Source organism: Capsella rubella, unplaced genomic scaffold (genome assembly GCF_000375325.1).
Source record: "Capsella rubella cultivar Monte Gargano unplaced genomic scaffold, Caprub1_0 scaffold_7, whole genome shotgun sequence".
NCBI classification, from domain to species: Eukaryota; Viridiplantae; Streptophyta; class Magnoliopsida; order Brassicales; family Brassicaceae; genus Capsella; species Capsella rubella.
The window spans coordinates 137,003-153,857 of NW_006238917.1; the positions used below are offsets into that span (position 1 = coordinate 137,003).

General features: G+C 40.8%; 6 protein-coding genes across 8 annotated transcripts; 3 read left to right on the plus strand and 3 right to left on the minus strand.

Annotated features, from left to right (window-relative positions):
- Window positions 1–1,461: 1,461 nt before the first annotated feature.
- On the plus strand, window positions 1,462–3,970 carry LOC17880132 (DDB1- and CUL4-associated factor 8). The gene is made up of 5 exons (XM_006283643.2): window positions 1,462–1,714; window positions 2,095–2,346; window positions 2,531–2,674; window positions 2,757–3,428; window positions 3,600–3,970. The coding sequence occupies exons 1-5, from the start codon at window positions 1,595–1,597 to the stop codon at window positions 3,777–3,779; spliced, it is 1,368 nt and encodes a 455-aa protein (XP_006283705.1). The 5' UTR covers window positions 1,462–1,594; the 3' UTR covers window positions 3,780–3,970.
- A 161-nt stretch (window positions 3,971–4,131) lies between these two features.
- On the plus strand, window positions 4,132–5,151 carry LOC17879190. The gene is made up of 5 exons (XM_023778211.1): window positions 4,132–4,237; window positions 4,310–4,392; window positions 4,477–4,625; window positions 4,730–4,811; window positions 4,911–5,151. Exons 1-5 carry the CDS (start codon window positions 4,195–4,197, stop codon window positions 5,025–5,027), a joined length of 474 nt encoding a protein of 157 aa, XP_023633979.1. The 5' UTR covers window positions 4,132–4,194; the 3' UTR covers window positions 5,028–5,151.
- LOC17877907 (chromatin-remodeling complex subunit ies6) lies at window positions 5,130–5,860 on the minus strand. Its single transcript, XM_006285167.2, has 3 exons — window positions 5,666–5,860; window positions 5,512–5,579; window positions 5,130–5,422 (listed from the first exon to the last, which is right to left on the minus strand). Exons 1-3 carry the CDS (start codon window positions 5,835–5,837, stop codon window positions 5,291–5,293), a joined length of 372 nt encoding a protein of 123 aa, XP_006285229.1. The 5' UTR covers window positions 5,838–5,860; the 3' UTR covers window positions 5,130–5,290.
- Window positions 5,861–6,189: 329 nt separating this feature from the next.
- On the plus strand, window positions 6,190–8,422 carry LOC17880010. Its single transcript, XM_006282883.2, has 7 exons — window positions 6,190–6,290; window positions 6,419–6,601; window positions 6,693–6,764; window positions 6,851–7,041; window positions 7,117–7,532; window positions 7,677–7,861; window positions 7,938–8,422. The coding sequence occupies exons 1-7, from the start codon at window positions 6,209–6,211 to the stop codon at window positions 8,309–8,311; spliced, it is 1,503 nt and encodes a 500-aa protein (XP_006282945.1). The 5' UTR covers window positions 6,190–6,208; the 3' UTR covers window positions 8,312–8,422.
- A 35-nt stretch (window positions 8,423–8,457) lies between these two features.
- LOC17879360 (V-type proton ATPase subunit B2) lies at window positions 8,458–12,516 on the minus strand. Its single transcript, XM_006285320.2, has 15 exons — window positions 12,406–12,516; window positions 12,118–12,180; window positions 11,927–11,982; window positions 11,741–11,839; window positions 11,568–11,627; window positions 11,368–11,479; window positions 11,077–11,285; window positions 10,665–10,793; window positions 10,436–10,573; window positions 10,190–10,340; window positions 9,911–9,993; window positions 9,388–9,435; window positions 9,257–9,310; window positions 9,075–9,158; window positions 8,458–8,986 (listed from the first exon to the last, which is right to left on the minus strand). The coding sequence occupies exons 2-15, from the start codon at window positions 12,170–12,172 to the stop codon at window positions 8,801–8,803; spliced, it is 1,464 nt and encodes a 487-aa protein (XP_006285382.1). The 5' UTR covers window positions 12,173–12,180; window positions 12,406–12,516; the 3' UTR covers window positions 8,458–8,800.
- Window positions 12,517–13,047: 531 nt separating this feature from the next.
- LOC17880802 (probable protein phosphatase 2C 64) lies at window positions 13,048–15,457 on the minus strand. 3 transcript variants are annotated; one of them, XM_023778206.1, is made up of 5 exons: window positions 15,327–15,457; window positions 14,463–14,828; window positions 13,971–14,338; window positions 13,649–13,885; window positions 13,048–13,556 (listed from the first exon to the last, which is right to left on the minus strand). In XM_023778206.1, the coding sequence occupies exons 2-5, from the start codon at window positions 14,779–14,781 to the stop codon at window positions 13,290–13,292; spliced, it is 1,191 nt and encodes a 396-aa protein (XP_023633974.1). In that variant the 5' UTR covers window positions 14,782–14,828; window positions 15,327–15,457; the 3' UTR covers window positions 13,048–13,289. The 3 variants fall into 3 exon arrangements, with proteins under 3 accessions (XP_023633974.1, XP_023633973.1, XP_006282642.1); XM_023778205.1 differs by having other exon boundaries at window positions 14,463–14,993; XM_006282580.2 differs by lacking the exon at window positions 15,327–15,457 and having other exon boundaries at window positions 14,463–15,319.
- Window positions 15,458–16,855: the final 1,398 nt, after the last annotated feature.

Sequence of the window (16,855 nt, forward strand, 5' to 3'; positions counted from 1 at the left end):
TTCTGCAAAAATGAACCCGCATGCTTAAACAATCCGGCCTAATTACAAGATAGTGCTTGATAATATGACCAACTAAAACGAATCCACATGATAATCCGGCTAGGCTAGTTTCGTAGTAATCACCAAGAACTATCACCTAGACTAGGATCACACTTGCTTGTTCGTTTGCCTTGCTTGCTTGTTGCTTGTTGCTTGTTGGTTGTTTGGATTGTTTGGTTGCTTGCTGTTGTTGTCTCTTCTAGTAGTGATTCTTCTCCGAGTAGAATTTCTTGCTTTTAGAGAGAGTCCTTAGTCTCAGATCGGTAGATTTGATTCTTAGGTTCGATAATCTGTTTCCTTGATGCTGTGATGGGGTCAAGAAGAGGTAACCTTTGTGGTTTCTCAGGTCTTGACCAGGCTGCTTGGTGTCTAGTTCGCGCCTAGCCCAAGATGTTGCATGACGATGCAACCAGATGCATCCTCCGGACCGAATGCCTTCGTGGTTTCGTCCCGAGCGATTGAGATGTATGGAAAAAGAGTGAAGGAACGGATCAGATTATCGATAGGATAGGAAGGAGTCTAGCGAGTCTAGATTTAGGCTAAGTCGGGTCTAGATTTAGGCCAAGTCGAGTCTAGATTTAGGCTAGTCGAGTCGTAGTTGTCTTGCTTGCTTTGCTGGTCTTGCTTGTTTCGATTTCTATGCTTCCGCTAACGCTTTCTCTGTTGTTGCTTGTTTGTTTGGGGTTTGGGGTGGGGAAAATTGCATGATAGATTTGGGGGTATCCGGCTCACTGAGTATTGCTAGAATACTCAAAGCTCATTTTGTTTTGCAGGTTTATTCTTATAAGGAGTCTAGACCGTAGCAAACATTAGGAGCCGGAGATAGGATATTTTTCATGTTTTTGCAAAAACATTACTTTTCTATTATGTATAATTTTCTCGATGGATCCATGATTAAAACGCTTTGGTAAACTTGTTTTGTAAAACTTTATCATAAGTAATCAAAGGAAGTTTTTTGGGAAAAACCATGGCGTTTTCGAGCTGATATAATTCCACCCCCGTCGGCTTTGTCCGGGCCGATGGGAGTGCACAACTCCTCGTTCGTGTCGTCCGAGATAGGGGTTGCAAAGCCTCGGACTCGGCGCTCGGACGAAGAGGGACGGCTGGTTCGGCTGCGATCCGACTCGGGGATCCTGCTTTACCCGTACTCCACCGCGGGAACCTCGGTCGCTCGTATCCGGCCACGCCCTCAGTAACGCGTCCGGGTCGTCTCTCGGCTCGTCCGGCCTTAGAAACGGTCCGGGGGCGTTACAGACACCACCCAAGCAAATGCACCCAAAACTATAATTGTTTGTGCAAGTTTTTTGGGTTCCTCCTCTAAATGGAAAATACCTAAATGCAAATTTTTGGGTTCCTCTAAAGATGATTTTAAAGGCAGAGAGAGAGAGAGGCTTCGCTGGCGGCCCAAAACACGAGCACATATATGATATATATAAAGAGAGAGGGAGAGAGAAGGTAGTTATGAGGGGTCTTTGTCTGTTCTTCTTCTTTTCTAGTCGTTCTCAATCTTTACGATCAAATCAAATTAACCTAAAAAGTCGATCTGGTGGGGACGATGAGCGGCGAACGGGCGGCGAAAAGGCGGAGAACAGAGCATTCGGTGGTGAGTGTGTGGGAAAGAGAGCTTGGTCTCTTACCCAATCGTAATTTCTCCACCCGTTTTGCAGCCTCCGAGGTCTCTCTCTCTCTCTCTCTCCTCGCCTTTGCCTTCTTCTCCTATTCTGGTTTTCTGATTCCAACTCCAGCCTCTAGGAGGGTTTTCTTATTCATGTTCTTTCCTCTAAATTGTGCTTTCATCAATCATCATGTTTTGCTTTTTTCTTTGTTGTTTTATGCTAAACAACCCCTCCCCTAACCTAACCATGCTTTGTAGTTGTAGATGGCATCTTTTTAGATTCTTTCTCAATTATCTCTATTTGTCTTGTGTTTTACTTGCATTCATTCTATTGCTTTCATAATGTGTTTGCTTTTTCAATTCTAAATGTCAGTAAACCAAAGCGTGTATGTCTTGGCACATATAATTGACATCACTCACTGAGATTTTTGTCTAACCAGGATCTATTGCGCCGTCTGGGTCTTCACAAGAAGCTCTTTAAGCATAAGGGTTGTGTCAACACTGTCAGTTTCAACGCAGATGGAGATATCTTGCTTTCAGGTTCTGATGACAAACAAGTTATCCTTTGGGATTGGCAGTCTGCTTCTGTCAAACTCTCTTTCAATTCCGGCCACTCTGACAATATTTTCCAAGCCAAATTTATGCCTTTCTCCGATGATCTTAGCATTGTCACATCTGCTGCTGATAAGCAGGTGGCACCCGCTTCTCTTCTTCAGCTTACATGTGCAGTCCTTTCCTTTTTCTCTAGTTTAATTTCGTTATTATAAATCTCATACCTGCAATGATTTACACACACCATCTCTAGATAGGTCTTGCTTATGTTTCCCTTAAGCTGTCTAATGCCCTCTTTTGCATTCATATTGGATTTCGTAACAGGTCCGCTATTCCAAAATTCTTGAATCTGGACAAGTAGAGACTTCTTTGTTGGGTGAACATCAAGGACCCGTCCACAAATTGGCTGTTGAGCCGGGGAGTCCATTCTCATTCTATACTTGTGGTGAGGATGGGGTTGTAAAGCATGTGAGTTATGTTCCTCTGCTGAGCAATCCTTGCACTTTGTTTTCTTAGCCTAGGCCGCCTATAACAGCAACATTGTTTTCAGTTTGATCTTAGGACTCGGGTGGCTACAAATCTTTTCACTTGTAAAGAAGCAAAGTACAATTTAATTGTCTACTTGCATGCAATTGCAGTTGATCCGAGGAACCCAGGTCTTTTTGCGGTGGCTGGAATGGACGAGTATGCTCGTGTGTATGATATTCGCAGCTATCGATCAGAGGGTTGGTATAATTTTACCCAACCCGTTGACCACTTCTGTCCTCGCCATTTGATTGGAAACGACCATGTAGGAATAACAGGTCTAGCTTTCTCAGATCAAAGTGAGCTCCTTGCTTCATATATTGACGAGTTTATCTATCTTTTCACCCCTGATATGGGGCTTGGCCCAGCCCCAAATCCCTCTTCAACTAAAACTCAGGAGAGGAGGACGCCGCAGGTTTATAAAGAGCACAAGAACCTTAAAACAGTCAAAGGTGTCAACTTTTTTGGACCCAAGTGTGAGTATGTGGTTAGTGGCTCTGACTGTGGCAGAATATTCATATGGAGGAAGAAAGATGGAGAGCTTCTCCGTGCCATAGAAGCAGACAAACATGTTGTCAATTGTGTAGAATCTCATCCTCACATGCCACTGATGTGTAGCAGTGGAATTGAAACTGATATAAAAATCTGGACGCCTGGAGGAACCGAGAGACCCATGTCACCGGGAAATGCAAAACAGGTAATGCCATCTATTACCTAACCTCGTTCGGATGCTTTATAGATGTTTATGTGTTTGAAGAATATATGGCCTATATTAAAAGGAATGGTACTTTGGATACAAAACATGTGACAGGAGGCTAATTTGGTTTTGGAAGGTATACTAATTTTTTTGTATGCTTCTTGCAAACAGGATTCAGTTTCTGGTAACCCTCGATGGTTCCACGGGTATAATGTGGATGATGATGATGATGATGATGATGATTCTGACGTTGAATCTAGTGATGAGAGTTCAGATGATGATGCTAGTGGGGAGGAGGACGAGAATGGTGAAGCAGATGTTGAGATTTCGAATGACGAGGAGGACGGGTGAGGATCTAATGCTGAGATATGTAAAGACATGTATTTATCTTGACAGAAAAATAAACAGCATGTGGTACGAAAAGGAAAAGGTTTAGTTTAGTTCAGTTTGATGTTATCATCATCGTGGACATTTTGAAAAACATCGATATGCTTAAACAAGAATATCTAAACGGGCAGGGCAAAGAGGTTCCATTGCGCTCATGTAATTATAATTTTATCCTTTTTTTTTTTTTTGTCGACAAATTATAATTTTATCCTTCTGTTTTCATATTCCACCAAACCAAAATTAAATTGCAAAACTGGAACGGGCTTGTTAGTCCAGGTAATTGTAAGCCCAAAAAGGCCCATAAATAATCGAAGCCCTGTCGATAGATGCGACTTAGCGCGGCCAGTCTTCCTCCAACTCTCGGTGGCTTTAGGGGAGGATGATGATGGTGGTTTCGCCGGGTCTGCTCACAAACGTTTCAGGTCATTATTCTCGATCCACTGGCTTTTCTGTATTTTCACTGCTTCTGATCCTCCTTGGATTTTGATTGATAGGTTTAATCGGATTGGCTCCGTCACACCGGATTGAAAGACGCAATGGGTTCGGACTCAGTTGCTTCAAGTTTTCTGGGGATTCGGTAAATTCAACTTTCCATGAAGAGCTTAGCAAGGTTTTCAATTAGCTCCGTGTGAGAGTGTGGTTTTCCTCCTTTGTTTTGTAGAGTATCAATGGGAGAGTCGGTAATCATAAGCATGCGGGTGGGTATGGCTCGGTGGTATCAGTAGGTTTCGCTCGTCAAAGTTGGAGCTCTCTTAACAAGCTACCCGAAGAAGAGCCCTTATGGCTGAGCCTTCTTAGAGACATCGTCTGGTATTATACTATATTATATTCTCCCACATCATTGTTTGCTGGAAGAGTCTTGAGAATTGAATTGCTTTCTGTTGTCCATCTTTCTCTTAAAAAAATAACAAAAGGAGCACGAGGTCTCTCTTCTCTTTCATGGCTGAGCAACCGAGTCAGCTCAAATACATAGAGTGGCCAAGTTTTGCAAGCACGGTATGTGTTCTTTCTGTCATCTGTCTTTGTTTTTTTTTTGTTACATACATATGAGAGAGGGAGACTAGCTGTAACTTTTTTTGTTATGGGAACAAACAGCTCAAGACTGCCACACTGAGTCTCTGTCTGGTAGCCGTCTTCATTGTTGCGTTATCGTCGGTAGACGCTGCTCTTTGTTACATATTGGCTTTGATCTTGAGGAAAGCAGCCCCATGAGGAAGGCAGCATAAGATTGTCTCTTGTAGTAGACGTGATATTGTTGATGTAGAAAGAATCAGAGTCTATTTCGGTATCCAAACCAATGTATTACTCTTGAAGGAAATCAAACTCTGTTCTAGTATACCACAAAAGATCATTGATACAAGATAGATATCTCCTAATTATAAGACCATAAATAACAAGAATTAAGGATCAAAACATGTTTGTTTGTTGGGTTTACAAAAGTAAGAAACAAGTAAAAGAAAAGATCGTGAAAGGTGCTACTTGAGAACAACAGCAGCATTGCGAATGGAGAGATACTGGTGGACTTGGTCGGGAGAAAGTGACCTGAGAGTCTTGAAAACATGGGCATTCGCATACCGGAGATTAGTCCTTGGGTCAACATAGGGTGCCTGCGTGCGTGATTAGACAAAAGCTGATTTGGATCTGAAAACAGAAAGAAAGAAAGAAAGAAAAGCTACAAGGACACAGCGGACCTGACCTCGTATCCAGTAATATCGCAAATTCGCTTGCATGGTTGAGTGGATGGAGGCGACTCAATGTTAACATCTGCGCAGTAAAGACAAAGACTCGAAATAAAAAAAAAATCCATTTTGATTAGAATGAGAGGTAAGACAAAGTAGGTAGGAAGTTACAATTGGGTAGGTCGGGAGAAGAGTCGTGGAAATTCTCAGCTTGAAGAATCTGCTTGAGGTGTTTCCACCTTCGGGTGGACTGGCCTTTGGGGTACTTATCAAAGGCTTGAATCTTCTTAAAGCTCAAACGCCAAGGCACCACTATATCTGCCTCCATCAACTCTCCCTCCATCTCTCCAAACCCTTTGGATCTCTTTTTTTTTCCGACGACCTTTGATCTCGGATGACTCTACTAATGAATAAAATTACTAGTAAGGTGAACCGGTCCGGTCCGGTCCAGCGAGTGAACAATTTCAGTAAACCGAGAGAGCGGTGAATTGAAGAATCGTTTCGTTCTTCTTCTAGATCCATTCGATCACAAACAAAGAAGAAGCAAAGATTTCAGATAATTCGAGATTTTCAAGTCCATTAGTAGGATTGATTTCTCTCCAAAGTTGATCTGAGATCCGCTTTGGCTCATTGGATTCGATTGCTCCGCTACGGTTTGTTCTGCCTACAACATTACTATTAGCATCCATGTATGTATGTATGTGTTGGTGAGCTATGATGAGTGACTCCCAGCGATCGCTCTCTGTGCGCTTGAGCCGCCGGGGTGAAAGGAGCTATCATAACGCACAATCTAAAGGTCATCTTTCTCCTCTTTGTTTTCTTTTTTTTTTTTGTTCTCGAGAGAGCATTAGAATAGATTATAGATAAGATGACCTATGACTATGATGATATCCAGAGAAGAAGCTAATCCAAAAAATGTTGCAGATGATGCCGAGGCTGGCTTCTTCTCTCCCACCAGACTTCATACTGACTACACTTTGAAAAAACTGTGGAAGGCTGGCTTCCTCCGCTTGCTTCTTGTTGGAGGCATTGTCTGGATGCTCCTCATTCTCGTTGCCCTCTTGTTTCATGTTTGGTCTTGTCAATCTTCTCTTTCTTTCTTCTCAGGTATTCATTCCCTTTCTTCCACCTCTACGCAACTTGTCTCTTTTTTTTTTGTATTATCCTTTGATCTTCTTTGTAATTCACTTTCGCCCAGCTATTTGCAACAAAGAAGGCAGACTCTATGTCATGCTAGACACTATTGGATTTGTTCCTAAACCCCAGCACCGTCAGTTTTCAAACCCACCTTACCTATCTATCTTTTTCTAACTTCACGCTCTTAGCTACTCTTCTTCTTTTGTATTTCATGTTTAGGATGCCCCATTCCTGTTCTCTATGACCCTGATAAGGTGCTCCTTCCCACTGGTAAAACCGCTGATACCATTGTCACAAATCTTACCTACATAACAGAGGATGAATCCTCTAAGTCTCAGTTTCCTCTATTTGGCGGAAACATTAGCTGGTCCCAACGGCAGGAAAGCTTTCAACTGAAACCTCAGATGAAGGTGAAAGCCTTGTAACCTCTTCCACCATTCTTCTTACTATATATAACTTCTAATCACCTACTCAAAACGTTTCAGGTCCATTGCGGATTTATGCCACGTGGTGGGGCTGAAATGTCATCCCTCGATAAAACATACGTAAAGAAATGCAGATTTGTGGTTGCCACAGGGATTTTCGATGCATATGATGAACCCCACCAGCCATCAAACATAAGCCAGCGTTCCAAGAATCTCTTCTGTTTCCTTATGGTCGTAGATGAGGTCTCTCTTGATTTCTTACAACAAAATACTACTGTGAGGAAAGATGTTCAAGGGGGCAAATGGGTTGGCATTTGGCGTGTTATTCTACTGAAAACTCCTCCATATGATGAACCTAGGCGGAACGGTAAAGTCCCCAAAATCTTAACTCACAGGTTATTCCCTGAAGCACAGTACAGCATTTGGATTGATGGGAAAATGGAGCTTATTGTTGATCCCTTGCTTATATTAGAAAGGTATGAATATGCAAACGACCTGTTTATCCAAGTGATCTAGCAGACTCAGTGTTCATATTAGCACAGGATTGATATCCACTATCAGTCTATGCGTTACCAGGAGAGTACTAAAAGATGCATATTTCTGTTTCATCTCAATTTCAGGTATTTGTGGCGTGGGAAGCATACTTTTGCTATTGCTCAACACAAACACCACCGGAACATATATGAGGAAGCTGATGCGTGCAAGAGGAGAAAGCGATACGCCCGACCTCTGGTTGATCTTCATATGAAAATATATCGATACGAGGGTTTGGAGCCATGGAGTATAAAAAAGAGCACTGTTAGTGGTAAAGACCATAGCAAAAACATCAAAATCATCATGCGCCTTATTGATTGCTAAGCTTCTTGTCTTGCATTACACAGATGTTCCAGAAGGAGCGGTGATCATAAGAGAGCACACTGCAATGAACAATCTATTCAGCTGCCTGTGGTTCAATGAGGTGCACCTGTTTACACCGAGGGACCAGCTAAGCTTTGGGTACGTAGTGGACAGACTAAAAGGAGCCTTCAAGGTGTTTATGTTCCAGAACTGTGAGTACAACTCTCTCTTCGAACTGCACCCTCACATCCGAGAGCATTCCTCGAAGATCGAGTGGGTCAAGAGTCTACATGAACTCAAAGGTAAAGGAGAGAGTTTGAAAGAAAGTCGAGGTGGTTTTGGGCTCTGGACTCCTTATCCTGGGGACCTTAATTCCGTTGAGCTGCCAAAAGTAGTTAGAACTTCTAAAGCTGGTTGAGACAGATACATAATACACTAGTTTTTTTTAATTCTCGTTTGATAGGCTCTCTATGCGGTTGTATTCAATCCCGATTTTTCTAATTTGCCAAACATACACACGCCTTTTGAATTATATTTGTTGATAAGACAACAGAACCCAACGTGTAGGAAAAAAAATAGCTGCATTATTCATGATCGGTGATAAGACCAACAAATGTATTTGTTCTTAACCAGTAATTTGGTACCAAAAAATAAAACAAAAAATTTAACAAAACGAAAAAACAAAACTCATAAATTACACAAGAACCTTAATCTCTCTTCCAAAAAGAATAATCAACCTGCTTGCTCGGTTACGAAGTAAATAAAATAAAGGGTCTAGCGACTGGGAACAAACACCATTTATTGGGACGGACGGCACAGAGGTGCGAACCAACCGCAGAAGTAACAAACAAACAAGCATTTCGACATATCATCATACCAACGTTGTAGAAAGTAGAAACTCTGTTTTTCAGTTGGTTGCGTCGCGGCTGTAAAACTGGTCAAGGGTTTTCGCGGGTATACGGTGAAGCAACTCACGGGGGAAGATTCGCAGGAGTGTCCATGCCAGGTCGAGTGACTGGAAGATATTCCGGGTATCGTAAGCTCCCTGAGCCACAAACTTCCTCTCGAATTTGTCCAAGAACTCAAGATATAGCTGTTTGCATCAGAGAGAAAAAGTGTTAGAGGAATAAGAAATGGGAAGCGTTTAGATTGTGTAGTAAAAGAAAAAAGAATAGAGAGACCAGATCCTCAGACGAAAGAGCTTCTTCTCCAACCACGGCTTTCATGGCCTGAACGTCCTTTCCAATAGCGTAGTTCGCATACAACTGAAATCACAAAAAGAAGACAAAAATTTGACAAGTAAAACTTTAAACCAAGATTATCTACGATGGTGGAAATAGTGACACAAGAAATAAAGTCTTACTTGATTAGAAACATCAGAGTGGTCCCTGCGAGTCATACCCTCACCAATGGCACTCTACAATACAAAGTCAGATTCCTTTAACAAGTGATCACCTGGCTTCATCTAATTCATTTTGAATCCCCCACACTTACCTTCATGAGACGAGATAGAGATGGCAAGACATTGATCGGAGGGTATATCTGGGAGCACAGAGATAATTGGTATTTTAAATAAACTTTTAGGACAGTTCGTATCCGAAAAACTAGAACAACTTCTTACAGCTACACAATAACTGAAGTGAAACAGCATTCAAGTTACTGCCATTTCTGATTTTACAGAAAATACACAATACAATATATGCACAAGGACTGTTCACTAAAGAAACACCAATTACTATCAGTTCTAGTCTTTAGCTTGCGGATGCATGAATCAAATGTCAGTATTTTGAAGTCATGACCAAGATGTTTCCGTTCCCAAGATTATTTTATTTTTTTCCACTTGCTCTCTATATATCTAATTACTGAAGGGGTAGTTCTGAATATAACAGACTTAATCAAAAGTCCACATATAGGATTGCTACAACGTTTATATGTTTGTCATGAAGGCTAAAATCACCTTGTAGTAATACTGGTTATGATAAGACCTTTGAACCAACTATCTTCTAAAAAAGTGTACCTGTCTATTGTGAAGTTGTCGGTCAATATAGATTTGACCCTCTGTAATGTATCCTGTCAGATCTGGTGTGGGATGAGTGATATCTGGACAGAGAAAGGGGAGCAAAAAGTTGGAAATCTCGAACAGAATTATTCACTGCTCATCAAACCATTAATATAGGAGCAACAAATATTCCTCAGTAAAAAAGCTATTTGATCAAATGTCAAAACATAGGTCAAGCATTGCTATCACAAAGAATAAATGTCAAGTGAGTTCATGAAAATAGCAGGTCGGAGTTACCATCGTTTGGCATGGTCAAAATGGGGATTTGAGTGATGGAACCTTTCCTCCCCTCAATTCTCCCCGCTCTTTCGTATATGGTAGCCAAGTCTGTGTACATGTAACCTGGATAACCACGCCTTCCAGGCACTTCTTCACGGGCAGCAGAGACCTAAGGGTGTTAGTCAACGTTAAACACTATGTCAGGTTTCCTATCATTTCAAAGTACATGAGTTGTGAACAGTGCATGTGAATATAGGTTATCACCTCACGAAGAGCATCAGCGTAGGAACTCATGTCTGTGAGAATGACAAGGACATGCTTGCCACACTCATACGCCAAGTACTCAGCCGTTGTGAGAGCAATACGAGGAGTGATGATCCGCTCAATAGTGGGGTCATTTGCCTGTACAAGAAACAGGTTGAGAAACCATCAAAAAGAAAGATTGGAACTAAAATTTGCATCAAGATGTCCATAATGTGACTGCGAGACTTGCCAAGTTAAGGAAAAGAGTCACTCTCTCCATCGAACCATTCTCCTCGAAATCACGTTTGAAAAATTGGGCAGTCTCCATGTTCACACCCATTGCTGCGAACACAATGGCGAAGTTATCATCCTCTTGGTGCTGCAAATTCACATAAATGGAGCAATGTGATACTGTTTTTGACATATTAAAAAATATGGCATTACACAACTAATTACTTACTCTAGATTTTACCAAATCAAACAGAGTATTGCAGTACTCCCATTGAAAAAGGATTCAAGAAAGAAAAGCCTACTTTAACCCCCTAAATTTATTTTGTAATGGGTATGTCTAACTGTTTAAAGGATCACTGTAATGATTGTAACAAACCAATTTCCAGCTGTAGACACGGACAAGTAAATGAGTAATGTTGAAATCGTGTTACCTCGAGAAGATTATCCGACTTCTCTAAACGCTTAACCAAACCAGCCTGACGGCAAATCTGAGCAGCAATTTCATTGTGGGGAAGACCTGCAGCAGAAAAGAGAGGAATCTTCTGTCCTCTGGCAATAGAGTTCATGACATCAATGGTGGATATCCCTGTCTGAATCATCTCTTCAGGATAGGTTCTCTCACTGGGATTAATAGAACTTCCTGGAGAAACAGAAGTCTAGAATTATATCCCTGTGATTGAATATTGGATTTAATCATGTGGCAAGATGCTAAAGCAGCTCACCAGAAATATCCAAGTACGCCTCTGGCAATATAGGTGGACCGTTGTCAATGGGCTTCCCTGAACCATTGAAGATACGACCAAGCATATCCAAAGAAACAGGAGTTTTCAAAACCTGAGGAAAACAAAGTGAGGCCATGAAAGGGTATATTACAACACAAAAAGAAAATGATTAATTTTCTACTCCATAGCAAAAACAATACCTCTCCTGTAAATTGCACAGTTGTGTACTTGTTGTCAATCCCAGATGTTCCCTCGAAAACCTTAAAAAGAAATTTATAAATAAGTGAACCCCCAGCATTGTTTTGTTCAATTAAGCATCAGACTTGAGACTAGAGGAGCAGAGAGAAATTGAAAAGAAGAAAAGTTGAGAAACCTGAACAACAGCTTTCTCTCCATCAACTTCGAGAACTTGACCACGACGGGTAGTTCCATCCCCAAGACGAATATTGACAATTTCTTGGTATTTAGGCCCCTGGAGGGAAAAAAGAAGCAGGATCATCCATCCATGGGAGAAGAGAATAAGAAGAAGACAAAAATTGAATCAGAAACCAAAAGATACCTTGACTTTTTCAAGGATGACAAGAGGTCCAGCAACACCAGAGACAGTTCTATACTCTGAGGCAGAGGAAAAGAAAAGCACGCAAATGAAAGAATCAACGCATAAGCTTTAGTAGCAAAGATCCATGGAGACTGGCAGTAGAGCAAATAAGATCCCATGTAGCTCACATTTGAAATAAACAAAGGACTTACCCATGCCGATCTCCAGGGTACCCTCCATTTCAAGGTTGTTTTCAGCAGCACCCATTTTCCGATCTTCACAAATCAGACCAAACCAAACAACAACAAAAGATGTCAGCAAATAAGACTCTAATATATATAAACTCCGAGCTCTCACAATGGATTTCTCAATCGGATCAACCAAATTTCAGGGCGAGCGAAGAGCATGAAAACCAAACAACAATTCAAATCCAAAACAAACGAAGAGAGGAAAGAATATGGATAAATCGTCGGAGAGACATTGTATATGTATGTATGTACCTCTTTCTGCTAAATCCAAAAGATCTGTAGAGGAAGGAGACAGACAGAGAGCGAGAGCGAGAGCGAGAGAGGTGAAGATCTATGGTGGTGGACTATAACATTCATTACCACCGATTCGATTTCAATATCAATTTTATCGTTTTTAGCCAATTTACGTTTATACCCTTTTTTACGTGTCCATATTATCAAATTAATTATTTTCTCTTTATTTTATTTCTAGTACGTAAGTATATACTATTAGAAAACAACATTTTTCTAGAACATAAAAACAAAACCTTCCATATACAGTGTTATAAGAATTTTCCACTAATAATTACTCTAAATATTTATCAACTCATTACTAAAAAAAAACTGTCAAAAATTAACTTTTTAAAAAAAAAAATTGAAAAGTATAGAAACACAAAAATAGTTGTTGATTTTTTTCCTATTGAATTTGCTAGGGGAGATTTGATAATGGAGAGAGAATAGAGAATGTTTCATTATAAGAAAGAAAGATGAAAACTCTCTTAGGCAAAAGAATTGTATGAGAGCTAAGACTCGCTGATTGGCTGGGAACAAAACCAAGCATAGTGTCAACTGCGGAGGAAAGGTCTATTAATATGAAGCTAATAAGCAATGAGTTGAAAGATGAGGAGAGAGAGCGAAGAAGAATAAATATTCGTTGTGACCATTTCTTTGCTCAAGTCCACAGCTAACAAAAGAGGAGGGAACCAACAAAACTAGCACTTGTTTATCCTTTCCCCCAGTCAATGATAATAATAGCAGTAATAATCAAATATATATATATATATATATATATATAGTTACAGAAGAAGAGATCTTAGAAAAGAATTTAGAAGAGGAGAGCGTAAAATTCAATAGTGGGTGGGGGAGGGGAGGCAGGGTCAGGAGGCGCCAGGTGTGGGGGTTGTGCAAGGCGCCAATGTGTTGTGAGGCAGGTTCACACCAGCTCCCCTCACTGACACTGCCGGTCCTCTCAACAAGCTTGCTCTGCTCACTAGGTTCGTATCAAAGAAGACAACTATCACTGTTATGTCATCGTGGAAATGTCGCCTCACCCCTCTGTCAATCTTCTTCAGGTCTGAGTATCTCATCTCTCTCTTCTTTGCCGCTTCTTGAAGCGCTACTTTCACCAGCCGCTTTGCAATCCCCTGTCATTCCCACCCAGAAACAACAAGAGAGTTATTATATATTCTTCCGCTCTCTCTTAATCTTTAGACAAAGAAACAGGGAGGGTTCTCACGTTACGCGGGTGATTCTGGACGATATCTACTGCTTCTTGGTTACTCATATGCTCCCAGAGTCCATCTGAAGCGCATATTATAAACTCATCGTGCGGCTCCAGTGTATGCACCGTGATCGCCGGCTCTGCACTCAGTAATGGCTTGCTGAACGGTGACCTTAGGCGGAATTTGGCATACAGAGGTTCCCTGTTGAACTCTGGCCGTTTCAAATACACATCACCAATGGATCTTGAAACCTGAGATAGTCAAAATACCGGAAGCCACTCAGAAATACACACAGATAACTTTTTCTTTTCTTTCTGGACTAGTTTTTGTTTATACCTGAATGATGCCTTTTACTCGCCAGACGTTATGTTTCAGAAGCACAATATCGGGATGATCCGGATGCAGGGATTGAAGTTCCCGGCGCACTGACTCTATAGATGCGTTGTGCTCGGCCGAGAGCTGGGTGGCGTGAGCCTCCCCAGTCACCCTCATGACTTGTCCCAGCACTGCCCGGGAGTCCCCCGCGTTGGCCACATAGAGCTTCCCATCGCAGATGACGCTTACAAGACAGCACGATCCCACAGTGGCTATCTGAGGTCTAGTTGGAAACTGATTGGTAACTATAGATAGGAAACCTTCTTCGGTCGCTTGGAAGGCTTTTTTAATCACCTCCGATGACATACACTGTTGCTCCGCAGTAAACCCTGTGCACCAGACGAAGATAAGAGAGATTGTGGAATGAAAAAGAGTGCTAGAGAAATTGCGTGCTATCTAAGTTTAAGAATTACCAAATAAGAAAGAAAGAGAAAAGAAAGAAGAGAGACTGACTCTTGAGGTGGTGGAACATATGATCATTGATGAAGCGGGAGGTCTCAGGGCCACCGTGGCCGTCGTAGACGCCAACAAAGGTGCCAAAGGGAGCAGAGTCGAGGGAGGATAGAGAGCCAGACTCGAGCTGGCTCTGGTCCTCGAGCAAGCTGTTGGCTTGAACAACGGCCATGGAGAAGTCACCAAAGACGTGCTGACCGGAGTCTCGGTACCAAAGGAGTCCCTCTTGCCGGCCGCCAGAATCTGAGGCAGAACGTGCCTGCTGATCTGACCGTGGCCAGAGACAGGCATTGAGAAAGTTCATCAACCCGGATAGCATCCCTCATCTCATCCACCACCACAACATAGAAACTTGGCAGTTTTATTCTAAGATAACAATCAAATCACAGCTCTCTGAATTTCTCCACACACAAAAAAAAAAAAAAAAAAGAAAGGAAGCTGCAGGAGCCGCAAACAGCGGACAGCTTAAGACTGACTAAAAATGAAAAAGAGGCGTGCTCTTTTCTTGGCAAGAAGCTGCTGAAATGAACACTGCAGTGTCCGCCAAAGACAAACAAATAGCAAAAGAAAAAAAAAGGGTGAGAAATCTCAATCTATCGATTGCTACTAGTAATACTGGTCCAAGTTGATAAAAATGAGAAAAGAAGTGAATCTATGTAATTGCAAAGTGGATGGATGGTGCGAAGGAAAGAGAGCTGTGAAATAGAGTTGAAGAGGGGTTGTGGATTTGGTAAAGGCAAGCCAAAGAAACAGTAGAAAAAACGAATTCTAAAGAAAAGGGAAACTAAGATTGTGCGGGCGGTGGGCAGATTCAAAACAGGTTTCGTAATAGCAACCAAAAGAAAGAAAGAAGGGAAACTTTACCTTGCAAGATGGGAATCTAACGACACAGCTGTGAGTTTTGTCGAGCAAGAAAGAAAGAAAGAAAGAAAGAAAGAAGAAGAAGGGATTATTCAAGATGTGGGCGTGGAATTTCTGAGAGAGAGAGAGAGAGAGTTGTAGATCTACGGATCAACCCAACATTTAATTATTCTTTTATTACCCCTCTCTCTCCCTCCCTCCCCCTTACTACTACTACTACTAGCCCTGGGCGTTCGGATTTTCGGGTCGGATCGGATCGGATTATTCGGAGTTCGGATTTTTCGGATTGGGATATATAGAATCTGATTAGAATCCGACTGATTTTCGGATCGGATCGGTTCGGATTTTTTCGGATTCGGATCGGTTTTCAAATTTTATTACAAATCCGAGTTTAAACCGAATCATATTTCGGATCGGTTTCGGATTCGGATTCTACACTATAAATCCGAAACTTACACTCTAAATCCGAACAATCCGACGTAAAAAAGAGGTTTGAGCGTTGAAGTACAAAAACATAGAGATTATATGTATACTATGTGATGTATTAGACCATGTGTATTCGGGTTAGCAGATAACCGATCGGATTTCGGTTCGGATCGGTTTAAATCCGAAATCCGAATCATGTTCAACATAAAATCCGATCGGTTTTTACATAGTAACCGAAACCGATCCAAATCGGATTTTTCGGATCGGTTCGGATCGGTTTTTTCGGATCCGGATTATATGCCCAGGGATAACTACTACTACTATTGTATTGTATCAATAAACTCTCATCCCCCAATTTTCTTTTAGAGAATATTTTAGGGACTAATTAGATATTTAGTACATTTTGAGAAATTAATTGGGGAAGTGATACATTTACTATTCAAAATTGGCAAAGTAGTACACTAGTGAGATAGAGATTTTGTGAGATAGAAAAAGAAGTAGAAAAAAAATGACAAGGGAGGGCATTTTTTGTTTTTTTCCGATTTTCGTTTTTCTTTTTGTTTTTTTTTATTTTATTCTTTTAAATATTCTTACCCCAACATTCTAATAACTAAAAATTCTTGGTTTTGTATTTTTTTTTCAAACTTTTTTTTTTATTCACAAAAATCTATGTTTTTTTCTCTATAATTTGATATGCATTTTGCTTAGTATAATTTAAATACATTTTATATGTATATATTTTTTGTACATTTTAGCATATGTACAGACGTATTTGTATAATTTAGTATATGTACAGACGTTTGTGTACACTTGATTAGATGTACAGAGTATATGTACAGACGTATTTGTACAATTTAGTATATGTACAGACGTTTGTGTACACTTGATTATATGTACAGAGTACCCCGTACAGCTTACTATATGTACGCATGTATAAAAAATTACACATTTTTATCTGTACAACTACTATGATATATGAATTTATGCATATTTATGTACATATTCGTACACTAATATGTTGTATGGATGTTATTGTGTAATATTTTTATTATTGTACAAATATATGTTTTTACACTTCTGTACATAAAATATGATGTACGAATTAT